Raw genomic sequence first — 25639 nt, forward strand, 5'->3', positions numbered from 1 at the left:
CCTTCTCACAAGCTTGGAGTAGATGATGAGCTTTCCATTAAAGCTTGACACGGAGATAGTCTTGTTTTCTTCACACATGAGCTTGTGTGAGTGTGTGTGTGATAATGCCTTGCAAAAATCAGCCCCCCCCTCTGTCTTGGTCGACCCCCCTTGCTATTTCCTCTTGCTGGCCCCTCATTGGCTCATGCCAAGCTTAACCAGTAGGAAATTAGATGCATAATTGCTAGCCTTGTGACATGTGTCCCCATTTCCCCTATTGTGATTCTTTAGGTATTTAAATAATTCAATTAAACTCTCATTGGACCTCTTAGTCTTCTCGCCAGTAGGAATCAGGCAAGCCAATGGGATGTTGACTGCTCATTAGACCCCTTGGTAGACTGTCCAATAGTCTTCTAGAGACCTTAATTTCTATTGGTTATTTTATCAAGTGTTTTTTAAATGAATTAAACTAAATTTACTCTAGTCTAATTCTCATTGGTCCACCTCTATGGCCATCCAATAGGATTTGAATGTGGCACCCAGCCTAGGACCCTGACATGTGTCCACTATGCCCTTTGTGTAAAGGGAGCTTGGAAGAGTTTGTGTATATGTTTCTCTCTCATTCCTTACAAAAATGGCTTGCCCCCTCCTTGATAGGGATGTGGGAAGACTTTTGAGTCTTCCCACAAGCATCCAAATTTTCCTAAGGTTTCATTTAGTTTGGAACCTAAGCTTTTTGGAAGTCTTAATGGGTTGAACCTTAGGGTCTTCGAAGCCCATTGATGCACATTGCTCTTTTGCAGATGGTCCCTCTTTGGATCCCTATTTTCCCTCCTTTGGATCCCTACTGAGATCGGTCTGCTAGCCTTACCAATATTCTAAAGTTTTTCTCCCCTGCCACTTTCCCATATTCAATGATCAGTTTAACATGAGAAAATCATTTAGGAGAATTAGATATTAGTTATTATGATAGAGCTCGACTCCCTTCTTGCCTGGTTGTCTACTTATGAAACTTCTCCACTTGCTCAAATACTCCCTCTTGCGTGCGAGCTCCCTTGTCTCTTTTATTGAGCGAGTCTCCTTCAAGTTTCTTAAAGCCGAGAGAGAGAGCTCTTCCTTCCCTTTGATCTCCCAAGCTCTACCTCTTTTCCCTGCTCATCTTCACCCTCCTCCTTTTCCTGTTTTCACCCCCTTTGCAATTCATTAATATCTCTTAAAATAGATGCCCCGTTCCTCACGCATGAAACTCCTCCTGCTACCCACCGGCAGCGCCGTCGATGATGTGGCACATAAAACTTCCCCTGCTCACGTGGCTGGTCGAGGGTGGGCCGTGTTTGTTCGCGGTGCAGGCGGTACAGAATGGGGCGCCATGGCACCGCAAGCACTTTACGCTTCTTGCCCGACTTCACACACTGCAGTGCACTGCAAACATATTTGTCGCTGCACCTTCCCCTGCTCGTTTCCGCCATGCCATGGCCATGCTCTTTCTTCCCTTTCTCCCACTTCTTTCCCATTTTACCCAATGGGCAGCCATTTCCTGTTTAATTTGGGTGGACACATCCCTGACCATTGGACGGCCACCCCTTGGGTGACCATTGAACCTTGTAATGGCACCACATTTGGTATACATATCGGACAAGGCATTGCTCCCCGCGGCATGCACACTGACAAATCATTGACTCACACCGCGTTTACTTGCAGCGATATCATCGTAAATTTTGTTGCCCATTTCAACTTCTCAGATACGGTGCCACTCACCTTCATGATGCAAGTTTAAGTGATTGCATTTGAGGAATGGCCTTCCCTTTGCCTTCGGTTAAGGAATCAGCATGGCTTGGAACGACGAGCAACATATTGGCACAAAAGGTAGCACGTAGTCGACAGCTAACAAACACTTTAACTTGTTACATCTTTTTGACCTGGGTTCCGATTGATGTACAATCACTTCTTGTCAACCCCATATACTGAGTACTACCCTCTCAAATCGTGTCAATCTCCAAAAAACACCAGATGGCACTCCGACCAAGGCAATCGATCTGGCACAGAACTAGCCCTCACAGAAATTTAATCTGACAATATCTTGGTAACTGTAACTCCGATTGCTGATTTGAAAAAGACGGACGTGCTCCACAAAGTGAGCACTTCAGGCCCATGCATTCACTTCATCTCTGATCCTTTTAGATTCACTTGCCCAATCCGGTATGGATCTACATCAATTTAAACTTCAAACTGCCATAACTTCTTTACCGTAGCTCCAATCGACGAGCCGTAAAGACAAGTTGGTAGAGCGCTTCAAGCACTACAGTTCTAGATCATAATCTCCTATATGTGCTTACTTCAAGCATACTCCTTTTTAGCATCATTAAAGCATCTTTTGGCCCTTTAAAGCCACATTTGGCATACATTAACCGTAAAAATAGCTTGTTACCAAGCCTTGAACACTGATCATTAATCGGGTAAGCTTCAAATAAGCTCGACGTGCATCTTTTTGGTATCTTTCTTAGCATGGGAGCGGAGCTGCACGACAACGCTCAATACAGATACTATATACATGTCTTCTTAGTTCCTTTTGGTCCTTTGAATACAAAAGGATCCATGGAGCATGGAAAAAGAATAATAGATCTCTTACCAAGTGGAAACAATAGAGGGTAATAATCCTTGTGAAAGACCTCTGTAAATTAAATTAAAATGGTAGGATTATCCATGAAGGTATATCCTTAGCATGGGAATTTATAAAGGTGGGAGAGAGATTATCAATTGAAAACTTGTATCCTATAATGCCTATGTATCCATGTTTGGCCGAGAGTTTTGTAGTAAATAAGGCCTAAGGAGACCTTCACCAGTTCTACCTTCGTGCAGGGCTACCACCCTCTGGTAGTATATAGTACAGGGTATCATCTAGGCCCATATGAGCTGCTCAATATGAAATTCCCTAGGCCAATTAGTCCCCAATAAATAATACCACAAGGATATTAACACACTATTCCTAGCAATGTGTGTGTGTGTGTGTGTGTGTGTGTGTGTGTGAGAGAGAGAGAGAGAGAGAGAGAGAGAGATGCCGACAGAGGGTCAAGGGAGAGAAAAAAGGAGAAAAAGCGATGGTGACGATGATATGGGATTGAGGTGTGTTTACCAAGGAAAATTTAGAGAGAGAGAGAGAGAGAGAGAGAGAGAGAGAGAGAGAGAGAAATGAAATGTTATATTAAACATCTCCAAAATGCCAAAATGACTTATGAGACTAATCTGATAAACTCCTTGTGGATCTAATCCATTATCTATGTACAAACATAAAATCAAAGTAAAGTGAAAGCCTAAAATCATCATCAATCTCATTGGGTGTTGTTCAAGGGGGGATATTTTTTGGCGAGCGCTTTTTTGAAATTCAACGAGCAGATTCCAAAAATATTATTTCCTCTCTTCTCAGATTTATTGTCTCTCCTGATCCTCCATTGATCTCTCTCTCTCTCTCTCTCTCTCTCTCTCTCTCTCTCTACGAAGGTGCCAAACATGGGTGAAAAAACCCTTCATCTCTCTTTTTTTTTAAACACTAAGTTAAAAAACTTGTGTGTGTGTGTGTGTGTGTGTGTGTGTGTGTGTGAGAGAGAGAGAGAGAGAGAGAGAGAGACAGGCTCAACTTTGCTATAAGCATTGCTATGAGCATCGCTATACTCTTTGTTACATAGCGACTGTTAGTAGCGGTTAACACAGGCTACACCGATTATGCCTCAAGCGGGAGATATGCTATGGTTGTGCATAATATTTCCAACTCACTTTGTATAAGTCTTGGGCTTATTGAGAGTTCCAAAGTTGTATATGGTAGCTAGAGGGCTCAAGCTTAAACCCATAGTAGAAGGGATTGTGGTGAAAGCCTTTATGCAAGGAAGCTTCATTCATGAGTATCCACTCTTGAGGATCCACTTTTGAGAGGTCTCCCTCTGTTGAGTGATCACTCTATGGCCTAGCGTTGAGCTTAATGTCCATGCTTAAGAGGCTAGTGCTAATCCATTGTAATTAGAGTAAGCTCTTCTTGATTAATCTAATTCCTATTTTCTCATTAGTCTACTTCTTCTCTACATTTCATTATGTCATGAAGTAGAATTACACTCTCATTATTCTAGATTTGAGAGAGGTATGTACTTCTTGCTATTAACCACTCCTATTCTTCTATAAGCATTCAATTTGTGATATTTAGCATCACTAATTAGGTCAATTAAGTTGGGCTTAATCTTGTAATTAGTGTGTGTGCCCTATTGTTTGCTTGTGTGTAGATAGATTTTATGAAACTCTAGCACCATTCACCTTGTGTGTGTAGCTATTGATGAAGTGTCGTGATTGACATGTGGTGATTGGAGAGGCCAACACCAATGTAATTAGTGTGTGCTTATCATTAGTGTGCTTGGGGTTTTTAGTCTATTGTAAGTCGGACTTCGGTGGGCTTGATGTGTGTAGGAGTTGATTGATTAGTGATTAGAATATGGTAATAGTTAGTCTTGCCATGGCTAATCTCTACTTGCATTGGAGAGGTGTTCTCTTGAATCCTCTATTTCTATTCATCCGATGCTCGTGCTTCCATGCCCTAGTCGGGTTGCCGATCCACGGATTTGATGATTTTGTGTGGGCTGTGATTAGGTCATTGCTACAATGCCTCCCAACATTTGGCGCCATTTCCGGGGATGGTAGCCTAAGCTAGAGGAGAATTTTTTAGTATAATCGAGTGTTTAGGAGTAGATTTAGGTAGAAAACCCCCAATTTCTCACTAATTGATCACTAATTTTTAACTAATCCGCTACTAATTCAAGTGCTTTACATGTGTGTATGCCTAATTAGAGGTTGATTCATCACTCTTTTGATATGAAATTGTAAAAATTTTGACTAAAATTGAGTGATTTTTGAGTGTGTAATTAGGGATTTTTTTCCTAATTATGCTCTATAATTACTCTCTAAGCACATGTGCTTTTTGTGCTACACATAGCTAAATCGTTGATTAGAGTTTTGATTCTTAATCTTATGTGTTTAATCTCATTGAAAATGATGCTACACGTGAGATTTTGTGCTCAATTGATTGTAAGTGAAATACCGTTAAGCAGTTGCTAGTACACACACATGTGTGTAGGCATCAATTGGAGTTGGAAATCGACGCGTTGCTCATGAATTTGTGAGTGCACTAACCCACTCAATTGCTAATTTTATTTTTAGGTTTGATTAAAGTTTCATTACACAAAAGACTAGTGCAAATTTAAGTGCAATTAGTATGTCAATGTGTAGATAAAGTGCGCATTTTCGAGTGCTAATTATGGCTTAATTGGTGCCAATTAGAATTCTGAAAGGCAATGACTTGTTTGATGATGTGATGACAATGATGATTCAAATTTTTTGATTGCTAAAATTGCACCATTATGCCGTCGAAATTGCGGTAGAAATTGTGTGTGTGCACTAATTACCGGATTTATGCTTAATTTTGCTAGTTTTGCACACATAATTGAACTAGTACTTGGTTGTAAATTGATGTGTAATTGATTGCCTTGCAAAGTTCAAAGCATAATAATCAAGCATATGTGCAAAAATTTGCTTAATCGCATCATTAAGTTTGCTATTTTTTGGGTCAAAATTGGGCAAAAAATAGGCCAAAAACGGTCAATTTTGCATCGATTTGATTCTCAAATGCATTGGAAATTGACTGGGATTGTAACCTTGATGTTCTAAGTGCTGGAAATCAAGTATAATAAGCTGCATATTTTTTAAAAAGAATTCGGCTAATTTTTTGTAATTATTTTGTTAATTTTTGGCATTTTTTGTGCTAATTTAGTGCTTAAAATTTTTCAATTTTTATCAAGAATTGATGAAACTGTAAAAATCTGATGTGAAGAATCAATCCGAAATGAAATTTTTGAAACGATGAACTCTCGCTAAGTTTCTGGTTGTTTTAAGCATTTTTTGGGTGATTTTACCTTCTCGAGCAAATTTTTTTAACTTTGTTACATTTGTGTATATTTTCACCCTCTCTGCTTCCATGACCACTGGACCCCATTCAACCTCGCCTGCATCCACGTTTTCACTTACCTTGTCCCGCACTCGTTGCCCCCGTGCACACTCTCTCTAACCAGTCTCCACTCCTTGACCTCGTGTGACCCAACCCTGCACACACACACAAACACAAAACAAAAGCAAAACAAACAAAAGAAAAAAAGACAAGAAAGTCAACACACAAAGAAACCAACACACAAAGTCACAAACAAACATACACACACACAAACATACCCTGGACCATTATTTTAAAAAATCTCTAGAGGTGTGCCAAATTTGCAACAAATATTAGTGTAGACAAACCTGCTCACTGTTTTCCCATTTATCCTTGCCACACTTTGAGCCTCTACCCACCTAGTCATGTAATCTACAGCCACTAGAATGTAAAGTTTATCATTTTTTGTTCTAGGCAGAGGACCCATAGCATCAATGCCCCAGTTTTCAAAGGGTCCATTTGCAAGCACAATTTGCCTTGGACCATGTACCAATCTTCTATTTTCATTTACCTGACAGTTATGACAGCTTTTACACCAATGCTGGACATCCACTTGTTTGCAAGCTTAGCTTGACATACCCCGCAAGCAAAATCTTCTTCACAGTCAACTCTTGGGCAAAATGACCACCACATGCCTCTTCATGCAAACCTTTAGAATGGCTAGAATTTCCTTGATAGTTGGTAATCTTTTGCACACTTGATCCTTCCCTCTTTGATAGAGGGAGCCTTTTAGAAAGAGATAGGAACTTGCCTTCTTCATGAGTCTCCTCTTTTGAGCTTTTGTGAAGTCTCGTGGAAACTCGCCCTCCAAATTGTAGCCAATAATGGGAGCCAATGACTCCAAACCCTCGTATCTTGGTTTCTTGATAGTTTTTGCCACCATGATGACCTCCACTTCTTTCTCAACACATGTAACTGCTTTTTGTGCAAGTAAATCAACATCTCATTTTGTTTTCTAGGAATATGATATAGTTGCACATTTTCAAATCAATTAAACAACCTACAAATGACATGAAATTTTGTCCTTAGGCTTTTATTCTTGCATGCCCAAATGCATGCTGATGTAGATGCAGAATGGATTTTTAGTGGAGAGTGCACTTATGATCTTTCTGTCCATGATGCCTGTATGCTAGTTGCTACACATGTTGTGTGGTACTTTGGCAGTGGTGCTACAAAGCACATTACATCTCCTCATGACTTTGTTTACCTCTCTTGAAGATGTCCCTCACGGGAATATAGTCACTTGTTCCAACAATGCCTCTCATTTTATCGTCAAGGGAGTTGGAAAGATTGTGCTTATTGCTATAAATGGCAGTTCTTTTACACTTGTTGATGCACTTTATGTACTTGGGTTCAAGAAAAATATATTGTCTATATTGACACTTGCTAGACTTGGTATTGTATTCAAATTTGTGGATAATAGATGTACAGTACATGATCTCAATTTTGCTGATGAAATTGTTGCATAGTAGCATTTTATGTCATGGGCTATATAAGCTCACTTTGCATGACAAGTGTTGGCAAAATTTTGCAAATGTAGTTGTGGATTCAAAGGCTATTTTAGATTAAAAAAACTTTAGCATGCATGTTTTGGGCATCAAAATTTTACCAGCTTATTGCGTTTATAGAAATCTGATATGGTTGCTTCTTTGCCACCTCTTGAAGCACCTATCAAACATGTTTGTGAAGGCTATAGTTTGGGTAAGCTGCAACGTTCAAAGTTTCCAAAGGATGGTTCAGTTAGTGCTACCTTGCAAATCTTTTCACAAAGGCATTGTCTTATGACAAGTTTGAAGCTTTTTGCAAAGCTTTGTGCTTACTCCCCTTTATGCACTGATCATGTCCTCTAGGCATGGCACTTCCCTATACTCTATGTGCTAGCTCTTATTCATCACATCACTCCTAGGGGGAATTTTCTACCATATATATGTGCTAGTGATGTGTGTGAACACACTTAGGACTGTCGAGGAAATTTTTCCCTCACCAGGAGGTTTTTTTCCCGTGCATTGTATATATGCCCATCAGTCTAGGGCTATCTCATCTTTCCATTGCACACTAAGTAATACTCTCTATGTTGTGTGCCTTGATCCTCCTTCATCTTCTCCAATCTATGTGCATTTCCTTGCAACCCTATTTCCAACGTTCAATAGACCCTCTACTCACTTGATCTCTTGACCGGTACCAAGCTCCTGATCTCAACAACATGAACAATTTAGGAATTCAAACATGACCTCTTACCTAAAATTCTTTGAACCCTTTGAAACTTTTTTAGAAAAAAATCTTCCCGTGCATAAATATCCTTGTCTATACAACCTCAACAAAAAATAGAGCATTGATGGAGTTATTCCAGGCTACAATCAATATATACACAACTTTAGCAATCAAAAAACTTCATGCATAGTTTTTCTTAATCTCAAGGTTCAGTAATGCTCAACGGATCTCATTTTAGTGGGTGGAACCAAGGTTGGCAAAAAAAAAATTGCTTTTGGCACTTTGTGGGAAGAAAGAATAAATTTTGAGACAAAGACAATGGTGCCCTTAGAAATCCAATGCGACATGTGGTGTAGTCCAAAGAGATGCTTTCACAGTAGAAAGAAAATGCACACAATCTACAAAAGAACACCTTATCGCCTCACTTTATTCATAGTCATACTAATGTCGCGTCTACCTTTTGATGTATTCCTTTAAGTTGCCTCCCTTGGAGGACCACTGCAAGGGATTCACCATTGGCTTTCCCTCACTGTTTTGTTTGTCCAAGCAAGTATCAACCATACAAGAGCTTATGGACCATGCAGTAGTTGGCTACAAATTGATGAAAGGAAAGCTAGAGATTACTATAGAAGCAACTCCGGCCAATAACCTGAACTCTCGGCAATAACAAACAAATCCTTGAGAGTCTCATGAAACTCAGTTTCAAAGGCCTTTTCTGACATAGCGTAAACAAGAAACCCTCTTACAAGAAGGAAAATGCTTCGAATGTTTTCAAACACGGCATATGTTCAATACATGTCCTTATAGAGAAGAATTTTCTTTTCTTGAAGAGATGTATAGATCACATCCTATATAACATAGAGTAACTTAGTCTTATATACTTATAGAGTAACTTAGCCTTATATACTTAACTAATTTTTCAACTTACTTAAGACAAAATTTCAAACAACAATGCAAACAAGAGAGATCAATGAATTGATTTTTATCAATATGTATATTTCTGTATATGAGTTTCCCTATAGCCAATTTTATATACAAGATCAACTTGTCTCATGATCCCTTTATATTGAATCTATAATATACTACAGGTTCTACTATAGGATCAATAAATACAAAATCTCGTGATCCCAAAAAAATGGGAGGTACACATAGGGGTCTATCACTAGAATTGACTTGAGTGATCTAATCATAAACCCATTGGGTCTAAGAGGCTTCTTTGCCTTCAGCAAGGATAGTAACATTAGTTCTTGTGGTGCCAATGACAAAATAGACTTCAATTACCTACATCTCTTCAGCCCAATGAAGATTCTTCAGGTTATTTACCATGCATCCTAATTTATCAAATTTAACGCAATAGATTCCACCAAATAGTATCCAATAGATCCCCCATCCTTCTTGAATCCTTGAGGAAAGTGGTACAAAAAATGTAATCTTTCATTGCAAAAACAAAGAAAAAAAATAACCCAATAGTAACATTCTACTTCCTAACTCTACACACACACCATAGGTTTGTGAATCTCAGCATTGCAGATCCTCAAGCAAGAGTCACTGACCATTGACCTTCACTATAGCCTATAGTGTTACACTTCTAAACAAAAGTCAATTTGGGAAGTGCATACTCCAGGGCAACTAACCTTGTAGCTTGTTACCCGATAGCTCTCAGAGGCAAAGCCATCCAATTTCATTGGTCCTAAGGCATAGCACTAGCTAGGCTAACAAAAATAAAAAAACTTTAGAAATCTATGTGTGAGAATGCCTCACGCCCAAGTACACAAATTCTATCATAGGTGGACTTCTTGTGAGCCCACAACTCCTCTAGAATATTGTCCTTCAATGGCATACTAGACAATCAATCAATAATATAAACTGATATAAGAATAGCCACTGTCCAAAACTCTATGGGTAAGTTTGATATAGATAGTATTGTTGTGACACTCTCTTGTATGGTTCTATTCATATGCTCTGCTACACCATTTTGAGAAGATTTGCATGGCACAATGTTTTGGAACATAATGCTTCATTTGCTACATAAATCCTTGAACTCTCTGGAGACATATTTTCCCACTTGCACAAATCCTTAACCTTCTTGTCTGATTGGTTTTCAACCAACACAAGGAATTTTAGGAAAGTAATAAAGACTTTGTCTTTCCTCTTCAAGAGGTAGACCCAAGGGCGTTTTTAGTAGAGCTATTTATGAGAATTGGAGAGGGGGAATGGGAAACATATCCAGCACACATGAAAATGCCTCTCTATATCCCAGGGTATTCACATCACCCCTATCCTCTTGAAAACGCCTTTAAGAAAAACACTTTCTACCAACAGAACTCCTTCTACACATAACTTAACACACACCTGCTTAGCAAGACACCATTCAACACAAATGCACCACAATTTTTTTTTCCATCTCTCCCAACACACACAATACCTCTAACTTGCTCTCTTTGCAAACCACCACCGAATTGGGGGGGGGGGGGGGGGGGGGAGACATGCACACACACTACCGATTGTAATGGAAATGGCCTATGAAATTTGAGAATAGCAGAATTAAGAGAATTAGAGTGAGCATTTTTGTGAGGTTACTTTGAGAACAGAGGGTGAACTTAATTGATGGTAGCAACATAAACATAGTACTTAATTAACTTGGCATGAATAATACTTTTGCAAGAGAGAGTATTATAGAACATGACAATAGTTGAGGACCAGGGAAGAGGGTGACCTCTTTCTTGCCCTTTTCTTCCTTTGTTTCCTCTCTTCCTTTTCACAGTGACGAGGAGAAGGAGTATGTGTTGTCAATTTCCTCTTGGGGGGAGTTGGCGACCATCTAGACCGTCGTCTTCGTGGTGCCACATCTTTAGAGGAACGTAGGGATTCATTACTTTCTTGTTCTTTGGATTCATCCTCTCGTATGGGAGAGAGTCTTCTTTTGGGGGTCTCATCAAGAGGCCTCCTAATCTCTCTCTCCTCTTGGAGAGGAAAGGAAATCCCATAAGCATAAAGTTGTTGAGTAACTTCGGCTTGAAAAGCGGGGTTTCCCATAGCTTGTTGCAACCTAGTAAGAAGATAATTAACAAACATGAGGGCATCGTCATTAGCAGAAAAATCAAAGTTATCAATGTTCATTCTACTCTCTTGGTTATTGTCAGCCATGCTAATTATACTTATGTGTTTGCGTAGTGTATTCTTTGGCAATTCAAAACCTTAGTTGCTAATCCTCGTAGCCTTTGAAAATCAGCATCACTCTTTGCTTTCAAAAAATATTTGGGGGCCCTTGGCCCATGTGAACCCAACCTTTCCATGTCATCACTAATGGAAGGCCATCGACCAATGGCCTTCACTACAACACCACCCACCACTGCCACCAGCGGATGCCCACAAGACCTCCACAAGTGCCTGCCAGGACCGCACACATCGCCACACAGCACTCTGCCATAGCCAAGCATGCCTTGAGATTTCTCTCTCTCTACATATCATGCCCACAATGTGCCACGTTCTAGACCTTATGCCCTATGCCTTTGGGCCTCATATTTACATGTGGGACCATTGGTCTTGCCATGTGGCACCTCCTAGGGGAGGCACCCTCCAACTCCCTCAAAATTTCATATGTGACATAAATTTTTTTTAATCCCACCATTTTAAAGTCTTGTCATTTGATGCTCATGGGTTCAATGCCTAGGCCACAAGATCCCAATGGAAGCTATCAATCCAAACGTTATTTTCAACTAACCATAACTTGCCCATCTGAGCTTTGATGAATGATCTAGAAAAACTGGCATGCTCCAAAACTTGAGCACTTTATGTCTATCTATTGCCATCAACTCTAACCACATGTATCCACCCACCCTATCCATTGAGGTTCTGCAAAGAATTCTAAATTTAACTACCATATCTTTCACATTGTAGCTCTGTTTGAGGAGTCGTCTACACCGACTCATAAAGCATCTCAAGAATCACATTCCAAGGCATAATCCTTTCACTTTGGATAGTTGTATCCATCACTCCAATTGGCACTTTTTGAAACCATCTTGGCCTAAAAAACCGCATCAAACATACATTTCAACTATCACTTGCTTGCCTAGGTCCTTCATGACTGCTTTAGCACTCCAACATGCACATTTAGGCACCCATAGCATTGATTTTTTCTACTTATAGCACCAGCCAACTTTAGTTGCACCATCTTTAGAAACTATAGTGCCCACCTAGAGACTTATGCAGCATAGGCCCACATGGATCACTATGTACCAAGTCTAGAGGGTTCCCTCACTCTTTACTCAATGGCAAAGAAGTAAGCTTAGTTTGTTTGCCATATATACAATGCTCAAAAAAAAATTTACAAAATTTTAAGACAGGTAAGTAGCCAGAATGATGATGTTGTTTCACTCCTTTTAATTAACCAGCCTATGCGACAAGTAACTGGAAGATAGCTCAACAACATAGATGGGATCCTCTTTCATAGAAGAGACATACAAAGAAAAAATGAGTCATGTTTTTGGTCTTTCAAGATAGCCAAGTTCCCTTTGCAAATTATCCAAGATCCATTTTAAAAAATAGTAGTATAGCCCGCCCAAGTCATCAAGTGGTGTGGTTGAACCAAATTTTTGGTCAAATTTGGCACATGTCTAACACCTTGAAGCATAAACTCAGTGTCGTTATGTATACACAATTGCACATCTCCAATACCACGAATTTCAAGTTGATAGAAATCACCAAGCTTGACCAAACCACGTGTGGGAGCATAGCTGGAGAACCACTCCATATGTAGAATAACATGAAAATTGGCACCTAAGTCAATGATTCAATTTTCCACATAACACTCATCTAGAGACAAAAATGCATTTGGACTCAAATCAACAATAAAAATCAACACATTTGATGGATATGACACGTTGGGAAAAACCTCAATGGTGGGTGGAGGCTCAACTACATTGAGCTCCTCAATCGTTACACTACTCTTTGTAGGATCAAACTTCACTATGGGTTTCTTTTTCTCATGCATCAAAATAAAGTAATTTTCTTTAAATGGACCTTCTTTTTGCATTGTTAGCATCTACATTACACATGTCATGTTCATGGCTCTTGCTATGACCATTCTTCTAGTCTTTAGAGTGACCACAACTATTACAACCTCTTTGCCTGTGATAATAACCACTAGACATATACACATCTCCATGCCCACTAGAATGAGGAGATTGACATCGTATCTCTTTGGTGAGAAAAGTGCTAGTAACATAATTGAGTACAACGTTTTTGATAGGTGCAAAGTTACTAATGGCTATGCTAAACATATCACATAATGATGGAAAAGAGTATAACAAGAATGTGGATTTTATCTCATCATCAAAATTAACTTCCTTTCAAATTAAGCTACAAAAACAAGCTGTTGTTGACACTCCTACCCTCTTTCATGTTCACATAAGTTTTTTTATAAGAAACACTTTGTATGAAGCACTTTTGCCATCCTATTTTGAGCATAAAGAATCCCATAAACCCTTCGCATTGGTTTTGGCCATAATGGTGAAGAATATGGATTCAGCAAAGTGCAAGTGAATAGTCACCCTAGCATGAGCATCAATCTCCTCCCACTAATCATCATTGTATGCTTTATTCAATGATGCTACAAGACCCTTATTAATCAACTCATGGTCAACTTTGCTTCCACATTGATTTTGGCACATAGCTGTTTTTGGACACAGATTGGTGTTCTTGTATCCACTCTCACAAAAGTGAGATTTGTGTATGCTTGTAGTGGCTACAGGTAGACTTATGGTATGCATTGTTTTATCAACAAATATTTTGTTTGTAAATCTATTGCATACAATTTACATGCAGCCATTGGCTATAAGTTTCGTGTACTTTTGGTAGTTGAGAATTGCATCAATGTGAAAAATTGCAGAGCACAATGTGGTTACACTGAAGTGGAAGATTTTATGCATTTATGTGCTTGAGCGCTACGAGTGCTGGTGAGCTCTTTTGAGAGTATTTTCTCTTTGTAGGGAGCTCTTTTCATTCCAGGTTTTGGTGCGCTTCTCTTTGGCATTGGTTTATGCATATTGCCCTTGTACATGTTAAAGAGCCATAGATCTTGATTATCCCACTTTGACATTCACTTATGGCAGTTGATATGTGTGACAGTTTTGAGTCCACTACAATGACTCAGCGGTCTCATTCATGTCAACACTTGAGATGTTGGCATTGTGGTCACACAAGGCATATTAGACAATGTTGCTTTAGACGCATGAGGCAACAACGTATATGTATGCATGATTCACAAATGCTAGTGGCAGTGATGTCACCTTTATCTCTAGTGTTCCTCTTGCTTTTATGTCTGATAGAGATGCCACTTACTCTTGATTTCTGCTAGATGAGTATGCAGCATTCCACATCACATCATGTCATGAGTGGTTTAGCACTTTTGCTAGTGGGAGTATTGGTTGTATGTATCTAGTTAAAAAATCAACATATGGCATAGAGAATGCAGGAGATGTATGCTTGTCATTACCCTGTGGCGCATCTTATATGCTACGACACGTGCGATATGTTCCTCAGATGAAACACAGTTTGATCTCGGTGAAATAGTTGAGAGACAATGGATGTCAAGTACTACTTAGAGAGAAATTCTTCCAGATGTATTGTGGGTTTCTAGTCATTGCAAGAGGAGTCAGGATTGGCGTGGTCTACCATATGCATGTATGTGAGGTGCGAGACAGTGGCATAGTCTTGATTACATTAAAGCCATGTCATTGAGAGACTAGACACATATCTTTCATTGATGATCTCCAAAGTGTTGTGCACGACCTGTTAGTAGATGCAGAGTTAGAGAAGCCATGCTCTAGCAAGACATAGTAGATTGATCCTCTTTGGACAGAGATGTCTCCTACCAAGGGATGAGTGATATGGAGTTCTTTGACATGCTCATGCTAGATACTGATATGGTGATGCCAGGACATGTATATAGTCCCTATGGATGATGAGGGAGTGAAGACTACCCTAGAGTCAAGATTGACACGTCTATGCATGACTAATTCTGATGGTGATGCAATGAGCATTGAGATGCCTATTGCACATAGATTGGTAGAAGTCACTGCACATGGTGTTGAGTTGGTATTTCCAATCGAGTGATGAGTGACACTAGCATGATGCATCATGGAGTAGTGCAGGTCATTACAAGATACATGCAGGGTATACGTATTGATTGTAGCTGGGATATATGCTTTGGCATGCCACTATAGCCTATATGGTAGAATGCATTGACTTTGTGAGATCTTGTAGGCATATGTTGAGACAAGATTCCTCCCTATACCTCTTCTACATACTACTAGGTCCTATAGTAGTACCACTTATCGGCACTTTGCATTTAAGTTGGAGAGTGTTGGGTCAAGGTGGTGTACTTCTTACACCGGTTAGATGTGCTAGAGACGTCCGATTGCCCATCACTTGGACACACCTTATTCTTTACTAGATAGAAGTATAAGGGGCTCTCACACACACATTGTGTTGAGTTTCTCCACCCATATCATGTGTTCTCTCTCTCTCTCTCTCTCTCTCTCTCTCTCTCTCTCTCTCTCTCTCTCTCTCTCTCTCTCTCTCTCTCTCTCTCTCTCTCTCTCTTTGCACGTGCAGCGCAATTGCGCGCTCACATAATGCCCATTGGCTTGGGATCCAAGGCACTGGCACACAAGCTATGGCACTAGCACACATGTTTGGGGATTTGGAAATATAGGGATCAAAGCTCACATTTTACGTATGGCAACGTCGAGTTGTGATGTATCCATGACGATACAGATTGTGCAAGACACTTATGGTATCGTCTCAAATTGTTGCAGCCGTCTTTATGGACAAGGGCCTATCACTTTCTTTCTTTGATTTACATGCATGATGGCATGCCATTAAGGTGGAATTAATTCCACCCCATCATCATTTACGCTTTCTCTCTACAGAAGCTACTCTATCAAGGACAGGGTAAGATCTTGTTTTTTTCACTGATCTTTCTTGATGTTTCTCCTATTGAAGTTACTGCAAGGGTTAACCATAGCTATAAACTTTTATTCAATAACAATTGAGGATGGTATATTTGCATCTATTCGTTGCATATGCCTACAATGGCAGACACTTTATATCATTATCTATATGCACAAGGTCAGAGGTAGTAAGTAAGCTTTTCCTTGCTATCAAGAAACTACTTCATAGGATGGCATGAATTTGCTAAGAGAGCCTCAAGGCACGTAATATCCTATTTTAATAAACCACAAAAAATCTAGTATGACTACCTTCTTGTTGGTGTTGGGGATCTTTCTCTTCTTTTCATGGGGGATATGATTGCTTAAAGCTATCACTTATGCATGGTTATACATTGTTAAAATTGGATTTTGATATCATGTTTAGTTGCTGGTCAAACATCTTTTATGCATAAAAATTTCATGTTTTAAGGGCCATGTTTGTGGGCTCAGTTTGATTGCAGTGGATATGTTAAACTCCAAGTATGGGAGTTGGGTTAGTATGAAATATGTTTTATAGTCAAGGGCTAAAATCCCTCATGGATTATGGTTGTGATTTTGATTGTGAAATCTAGTGCGGTTCTTGGATTTTTTTTTGGAATATGGTCATGCTACCATGTTATGTGCTAAAGTTGTTTTTGCAGGATTGGATGTCTATCACCCGGAGTTGGGTGGAGTGATCACCCATGTGATGAGATGTGGATTATGGTTTGTGGTTTTGGATTTGATCACGAAATGGTTTTGATGTTTTATAGCGGATGCGTAAGGGTAGAGACCCTATACAGTCTGATGCTTGGAGAAGATCGTTTGTGCATATGAAAGATGCTGTTGTGATTGTACTCATGTGTTATGTTTCTCATGGCAGCATCGCTACAAGACTAGGATCACCTACATCACCTAGCCTTAGATGAAAGGGTCGATGTGTAAGGATAGAGATCCTGTGCAGTCTGATGCTTGGAGAAGATTGTTTCTGCCTATTGAAGATGCTATTGTGATTGGACTCATCTGTTATGTTTATCATGGTAGAATCGCTACAGACTAGGATCACATTATCACTTAGCCTTAGATGAAAGGGTCGATGACTTGGAACTTTGTTGGATCGGGTATGTTTCCCAGGTCTTCTTTTTTTTAGTTTCTTATCTACATGGCTAACACATCGAGGATCTTGCCTTGGCTTTGCCTAAACACCCAATGATGGGCATCGAAGATGCCTAACTCCTAAACTTGTATGGTTGGTGTTGATACCCTACCACCTACTAGTATTTGGGATCCTTTCAAAGCTTGGGTTCATGGAGGGAGACGAAGCGGCCTCAGCCTATGTCTGGCTCAGGTAGATTGTGTTTTGGCTTGCTCTTGGTGAAGTGAAATTCTCTCTGTCCATAGTAGAGCGGAAGTGGATGGGTGGATCAATCGATCCCTACACAACGTCCAATGCTCTGCTAGTCATTTTATATTTTGATGTTATGGTATACTTAGATTTTGTTATTGCATTGATTCATGTTTGCATGTTCCATTTAGATCAGGCATTTAAAGATTCTCTTTGTCATTCTCATGTGTCGTTGCACGCTCTATTTCACCCTCCACTATTCTCTCTCTCTCTCTCTCTCTCTCTCTCTCTCTCTCTCTCTCTCTCTCTCTCTCTCTCTCTCTCTTTGCAATGAGCTATGCACTTATATTCACCCTCGACATTGTTATTTTTATGAGCACGCTTTCATTCATACTACCCATTTAGAGGTAGCACCAATCATTAGGTGCCTCTTAATGCAGTCCGGCTCATGGTTTAAACTCCATGCTAGGTCAAGCAATGAGAACTCCTCCCCTATGCAAACACTTTCGCAACTCTGATGTATATTGAAATTGTATAGTGAAGATGGTATAGAATTGTAAATTGTGTATTTTGTGCATAGACCCCTGGGTAGGAGTATCTCTCATCTCTGGAAAGGTGGATGCAAGTTTTAAAATGTTTGTATTCTGGACCCAAACCTCGCAGATAGACTTCTACATTATCATTATCATCGGTTGTAACACCAATCGATGCAAGTGACTGGCATATGTTCTTTATCTTTAACAAATAGTCATTGATGGTGGACATGTTTTTCTTATGCACAATATTCAACTAAGTCTTCAACTGCAACTTCCTTGCCTTTGTGTTGGTCACATTTAATGACAGTAAAGCATCCCAAGCCTCCTTAGGGTATGGGCATCTTGTATAATCATATTGTCTTGCACACTCACAAAAAGCCAATACCTTACCTTCCAAGCTCCTTGGTTCCAATCTTTAAACATATTTATTTGCGCATCACTTGCACCCTCCTCTGGTATAGTGGTGTTGTCTCATGCTCTCCATTAATGTAGTCCAATAACCTTTACCCATAAGGAAATTGGTCATTCTGAACTTCCAAGCATGGAAGTTGTTCTTGTCCAGCTTCTCACTAATAATCTGGTTCAACCCACATCATTGTTGGACAACATGTTTCCAACCCTTCGCCAAGTCTTTGAGCAACCTGCTAAAAATAATTAGCTACCATCTATAACCATAATCTGTGTACATACACCTGTTTCACTATGCGAAACAGTATCTCTTCACACTAGTTGAACTTAAGCTTTTTGCACCACCAATATGCAGATCTGTAGAATCCTAAACTATAGCAATTTTGCATGCAAAAACTCAACCAAAATGTAGTACAATCACTGTGTAAGAACAACTAGAACTGGAAAACGCGTAAGACGGACTTGTGGGAAAAATCCGACAAAGTATCCTTTGTACGAGGAGTCAGAACTCAACTCAAAAGCGCATAAACGGCTCAAAAGAAAAATCACGGGGCATATATTGTGCAAAACCACTGTTATGTGACTGCCAACTCGACGTCAAAAGCACAAAAAACGTCTAGATGCATGTCCTATGGTGAGGGTACTGTAAAGGGGAACTTCAACTACCTGTATCACCAAAGGTATCTCAACATTCGAGAATACCCTAGCTCAAAGAAACCCTCATGCTATTGAACCTCTAAAAGCTAATGCAGACACAAAAGGACTAGCCACAGTCTCAGAGAGGGCTCTTCCGGTCCAAGTGTTAAAAACGACCGGGGAAAACCGCCAAAATAGCCAATAATGGCTCCACACGTAGTACAGTGGGTAGTGTTTGCAACTCAACGTACATGAGTAAACAGCGCTCAAACATGCGTTAAAAATTGTTGCATGCAGTAAAAGTGATCCCTACGGGGATATGTGCTCTCAAAAGAGCTTAGTAGCACTAGCTGTGCTCACACAAAAATGCATCTGTCAACGCATATGTTCACTGAGAAACTGCTATTGAAATGACTGTTAAATAGCCTGTGAAAGCGCTGTGTCTGGAAACCTGGAGAATCTGTGTGTAAACGGGCTAAAAAGCCCCCTGTAACTTGTAACCTGCGTGTAGATGTCACTATATGCCGATTTCTACCGCTGGGCAAAAATGCGCTAGTCGAATAACCGCCAAAGGTGTTGTACCAAAAATCGTGTCGTAGAGCATGATCGTTGCGCTTGGTGTCGATGTCAGGTGTCACTCCTCTATGGTAGAGGCACCTCACCCATGCGTGTGGCAAGTACAGTTGTTGATCACGAGAAAATATTGTCCGCGTAAAATCGGTGTCAGGTCGAATGTCAAAAATCCGCTCGTAGTGGGAGTAATGTCGAGAACGGCATATCGTCGATGCCGGTGCCGCTCTCAATGATGTTGCAAAAGAGAAACCAATGTCGCCTCCTGCCGTTGGACGGGAGTCCCCAGTGTCGAGCTCGCCAATGTCGCTAAAGGAAAGCTAATGCCGAGAGTCCGGAAAACCCTGTTCGCTCTCTCTCTCTCTCTCTCTCTCTCTCTCTCTCTCTCTCTCTCTCTCTCTCTCTCTCTCTCTTGCTTTCACTCTCACTTGCTTGCTCGCTCACTCTCTCAGTCGCTCGCTCTCACACTTGCTCGCTCTAAAAAAAAGCAAACTCTCATGCTTGCTTTCCTTTGAGAAAGTCTCTCTCTCTCACATCTCTCTGTCTCATGGCTGTTTCTCAAGCCCTTGTCGAGAGTCGGGGTTTGGGGAGGAGAAGTCCGAGAGTCGGGGGGTGAGTAGTCGAGTTTGTCGGTGGGAGTGCACCCTTGCACACAAAAGGTGCTGATCGCCCGGTTTCTCTGCCCGATTTGAGTTCCCAATGCTCGGCTGCTCTCGGAGCTTGACCTACTGGCTTTGCAGCTCGCTACATACACACACACACACACCACCCTCTCCCTCAAGCCTTTGTTGCCGAGATTCTGCTACTGAATCCAATTCCCTTGCTCGATTGCACCACGATGCCGAGCCCTCTGCTCATTTCCTGGTTGCCTTTGAATTTCTTGCTATTGGATATCACCTGCAAGCATCAAGCTCGCTGCCCAACGTTCTCAAGAGTGCAATGCTCTCAAGCTCTGTCGAGTGCCGAACACACACAATTCTTTGCTTGCTTAACTCTCAAGTTCGGTGCCCACCTGCCTGACCTGCTGTATTCTAGCTGCAGAATGTCAAAGCCCTCCAAGAGTCCTGACAGGGGTCACCGTACACGTTGGGGTGTAGCCGGGTCTCGAGGTTGCACCTGAGCTCTGATACCACTTGATGGTGCTGAGAGGTGAGTGCAAGAGAGGGAAGGAGAAGGGGGAAGGGGATGCAGGAGCAGGTTTGGTGGAGCTTGTGAGAGAGTAGCTCTCACACTCTTTATTATATTTAAGGACCAAAATAATAAGTGGGTGGTTGCCTGCCCGACGATAACCGGCCATGGGCTTGAAACCCAACACTCTGAGAAACCTGCTAAAAATAATTAGTTACCATCTATAACCACAATGTGAGTACATACACCCGTTTCATTGTGCCAAACAGTATCTCTTCACTCTAGTTGAACCGAAGCTTTATGCACCACCAATATGTAGATCTGCAGAATCCCAAACTGTAGCGCTTTTGCATGCGAGCACACTCTAACTCTAGAACGGGGGTCGAAACGTGCACGAAATGGAAATCCAACAATATCCAAAAGGAATCACCTCAATCGAAGATCATTGACGATGGCTCCCAGGAATACTGAGGCCACTTCCTAGGCTGCTCTTGCTTTGCTGCTCCAATCTCTTTAGACACAAGCAGGCTCTGATACCACTAATACCATGTCGGGAGATAGAGAGGAGAAAGCTGGAGCTCTTGCAAGTACACACACACACACACAAACACACAAAGATGGGGGCAAAAGAGTGTACGATTTTGAGTGAAGTGAGTAGATAAGTGTGTCATCACTCCTGTAGGTAGACCAACTCGATGTAGTACAACTCTAGTATCACTGACGAAGATATGCATTTCCAGCAAGACGTGCCTGTGATGATGACTGTCGATGGTAGTCATCCAGGAGTCATGCATGTTGAGCTTGACATCTCAACAAAAACAAGAAGCTCACATTCTTCTGTGTGCAATCACAATACTTGTTTTATGTTCTTCGACATGGGAGAAGAAGCATGCCCTAACCCTTCAACATTGGTGGAGATACCAAGCATATAAGGGAAGGGAAGGGAAGGATCCTTACGATTATAGATTCAAGAAGAGGATGGTGCCGCCTCCCTCACTATTTACACTACTTATGGGTTTTTCTAAAAATTTTGAGGACAAAAGCATGTGTGCACAACGATGTGTCTCTTTGCATCGTAAAAGCATGTGTGCTTGCACAATGATGCGTCTCTTTGCATCTTAAAAGTTGTGAACAATCTTTAAATTTCCTTAATGCACCCTCCCCCCCCCCCCCCCCCCCCCAAAAAAAAAAAAAAAAAACCCCAAAAGCCCTTTCTCCATTGGACGGCCCAAATGTGACTGGCCCAAATTTCACTGGTGTAAAGAGGTTTGGACAGTGCATAGCCTTATTTTATCTGTTGATCTGCCACGACCACGTGGACCCTTACTGCCCGTCGATGCCTACTCTGTCTTTGGCATTTTTGACGCGTTTGAAAAGCCAAGACGCGCAGCCTACAACCGCAGAGAAAAGGTGGAGTTTTTCCCGTTGAAGGGGCAATGGAGAAGCAGAGTAGGTACAGGCCATCCATCAGGCATGTAGTCAAGCACAGGAGGAGGGATCGTTTTGGGTCATCGGCAAGAAGCAGTAGCAGCAGCACAGAATATTATCACGCTGCGACTCGTGACAACAGAAAGCCCATTGAACCCACCAATCAGGATGCAGGGGATGATGATGACGACGATGGGCTGCCGCTGCCTGCCCATGCTCATGATCTAATTCTGGATCGGCTTCCTGTGCGGAATCGTTGCCGGATGCGGTGCGTTTGCAAGGCATGGAATAGCTCCCTGCAGAGTTTTAAGTCGGAGGAGATCTGGTTCGTGATGGCTCGCCCCCCCAAGTATGGCCCTCGTAACTGGCGTGTAAGGTCCAAGTATGGCCATCTTGAGTGGCGCTTTAGAGCCTACAGCACCTGCTCCTTACACAAGACGGAGGAGGAAACCTCAGAGCTTGAACAGAAGGCTTTCTTCCGGCCTCCCCTTCCCAACCCTGTTCATTCCACGCTCTCTGCCTTACTGGGTGGCCGCAATTGCTATCACGTGGCCCACAGACTCAAGTATATGGACATTGATGCCCCCTTTTTTCACGACCTCTTTCTTTGCTCTGCAGGAGGCCTCATCTCAGCCATTGTGCGTAGGCCTGATGCAGTGGAGTCCTACGACTTTATCGTTTTCAACTGCCTCACTGGGTCTGTCAAAGTGCTCCCTCCTCCCTCGCTCTCTATGCAAGGCCCCAATACTTTTTACCTCTCCATGACCCGCAATGGAAAGGATCCAAGCTGTTACTACATTCTCCTCAATACTCGTTTTCTTTTTCCGACTTCTTTCGAGTTCTTTGAGTCCAGGAGCGCATGCTGGAAGGAGGTCAACAACCCCCATCTTTATTTCAAGTCAGGGAAATCGCTGCGCAATTTTGTATCAAGTCATCCATCCTCTGATCAGCTGAGTGTGGTAGATGCTGATTTCTGGTGGCTGGTATCGTCCATGGACAACCGGGAACATTGCTTGCTTGCTTATCATGTAAGCCTTGATGCATGGACCAGTTTGCTGGTGCCGCTGATTCCCTGTGAGATTGTGCTTGCTCAAATTAAGTCAATTGTGAAATTCGAAGGGAGACTTCTTCGGGGTGTTCCGTGTGTGGGCCCTGATCATGTTATACTTGGTTTTGGAGTTTGGGAGTTGCAACTAGCTACCTCCACCTGGGTGGAGGTAGCAAGAACTCCTCAGCATCTTACAGGGCCCCCTTCGATCAGAGATGATTCATGGCGTTGTAGCCTTTTTGCTGATGGAGGCATCTTCTGGATGACCCTTTGCAACCCGTTTACTTATCGCTCTTTTAGGCCGCCTCTGGTGTTTGACATGGCTCGGAATACTTGGTACTCCTTGCCGCTGGAGAGGACTTCAAGGAAGTTCGGTTGCATCTTTGTGTATCGGCCTAGCTTCAGTGCTTTCGTGTAGGCCTACTGTGATCAAAGTGTAAGCTACATCTCTTGGTCAGACCTTCCTGACAGAGATTCTAGTACACAAATGTGTTTGGCACTTTTCACGATCGTTGCATGCTTTGTGCAATGTATTCAGTGGCATGGTTTGTAACTTTTATCATTGGATGTTGTACTTTTTGTTCCACCAATCGTTTTCTGCAGTTGTAATGGCAGATTGTTGGTGCCATGTAGTCTTACTGATCGATTTGTTCCAGTCATATGCCTGGATTAAACTGCAGTTAAGTGGAAGTGTTTTTCTTAACTTTACTAGAGCTGATAACAAAACGTTGAGATGGTATTTTCTCTCCTTCAGTTAGTCATGTGCATGGTGGGACGTCTACGTGCGTTGTATCGTCTCATTCATTATGTTACTGTATGCTTTCATTCGACTATCGTAGGTGTAGGATTCTGTTTACTTTCCTGTTGTTGTGCAGGTTAAAAGTTGAGCTATTGAATGGGTTTCTAAGTGTTCATTCAGGCTTCATACCAGACGTATACATATTGAGGCTTCTGTTAGCTTTTAAGATTTGCTGGAGGAATTTAGTCGTTATGTTGAATGTCCTCAATGTGCTAGCTTCTCACAATTCATGTTAAGTGGAAAAAGAGAGATGGACCTATGTATTGTTTTCGATTAAGTTTCATCTATTTGCACAAGAGCAAAGAAAAGAGATTAATGCTGTTTTTGGTTTCATGTTCTTTCTTTTAGAGGCTTTTGTGGGGCTTGATTGTGCGTGCTACTGAGCTTTCTCACTGGTTTTAAAGTTCAGACTTCTTGTAAGCTTGTGAACATTCATGTGGGATTGATATAGAGTCATAGACCAAAGAGGGTTGGTGACATCGGACATCCTTGTTTAATCCCAATAGTGCAAGAAATTCTTCTTTCCATGTGCAATTGACATATCACCTTCTGATAGATTCGAGAAATCGTAAGCACAAACTTATTTGGGACTTAGATTTCTTCCGTCCTCCACAAATTCTTGCGTGGAATCATATCAAAGGCTTTCTTGAAGTCCACAAAACAACAATACAATCATTTGCTTTTCAATCGACTTTTTGTCAGAAATGCGCTTGTTTTTTTACATGCTTTCCATTCTTTTCAACCCGATCACACAATTTTATTTCCATTATGCACCCAAATAACTTTACCATAAAAGACTATATCATTATAGCTCAATAGTTATTTACATTCTTTACATCCTCTCTTTTATGCAAAAGGCTTGTTCCAATTAGTGTTTCACAATCATGAGGCATATCATCTTGAAGCACAAGGTTGAACATACTACACATGCAATCATGTGATAAATCATCCGTCCATTGGATCATTTCCGGTTTGATACCTTGATGATCTCTCGCTTTGCAAGTGCCTAACTTTCCAAGTTTGTTGCACATGTATTCAATACTAAAAGCAAAGGGTCATGGAAGTGAACCATAAAATGGCATCTTTTCGGTAGTTGGTTTCTCATATAGTTGCTCACATTGCATATACGTATCCATAAGACTCAAGTTACTACTACTTTCAACCCACTTCCCTTTCTAGTTTCTCCAAAATCTTCTATATACACGTGTCTTTTCTTGAACTTGAAAAGGTTAATGCTCGACTTTTCATGTTCTTCTCTTCTTTTGAATCAATGCTTTGTATTCATGTAAATGACTGATAGTTATCTTTATCTATAGTTGCATTTCTTTGGAGCATGTTGACACTCCTTATCAAACCATCTTTTTCATGATCTACATTTGTTGATACCATGGATATGCTTTATGTCAGAGCATTCTTCGGCACAAGAACAAATAACTTTTCTTGAAAGCTTCCCATTTCGTTTCAATGGTGTGTCATATTGGAGCCTTTTTATCCTTAACTTTTGCTCAACCATTTCAATATACATTTGTACCTCATGCAAAGAGATAACTTTTCTTTAC

The 25639-nt window shown here is 41.1% G+C and overlaps 1 protein-coding gene across 1 annotated transcript; it reads left to right on the plus strand.

Annotated features, from left to right (window-relative positions):
* The first annotated feature begins 22201 nt into the window (after positions 1-22201).
* On the plus strand, positions 22202-23907 carry LOC147427205 (uncharacterized). The gene has a single exon (XM_086498905.1). The coding sequence runs from the start codon at positions 22242-22244 to the stop codon at positions 23697-23699; it is 1458 nt and encodes a 485-aa protein (XP_086355031.1). The 5' UTR covers positions 22202-22241; the 3' UTR covers positions 23700-23907.
* The last annotated feature ends 1732 nt before the right edge of the window (positions 23908-25639 follow it).

This window comes from Adiantum capillus-veneris, chromosome 24 (assembly GCF_014529385.1).
Source record: "Adiantum capillus-veneris isolate H3 chromosome 24, ASM1452938v2, whole genome shotgun sequence".
Lineage (NCBI taxonomy): Eukaryota > Viridiplantae > Streptophyta > Polypodiopsida > Polypodiales > Pteridaceae > Adiantum > Adiantum capillus-veneris.

Excerpts from the sequence above, each read along its gene's own strand:
- LOC147427205 (XM_086498905.1), top strand. The coding sequence starts at position 22,242 with ATGGAGAAGCAGAGTAGGTACAGGCCATCCATCAGGCATGTAGTCAAG.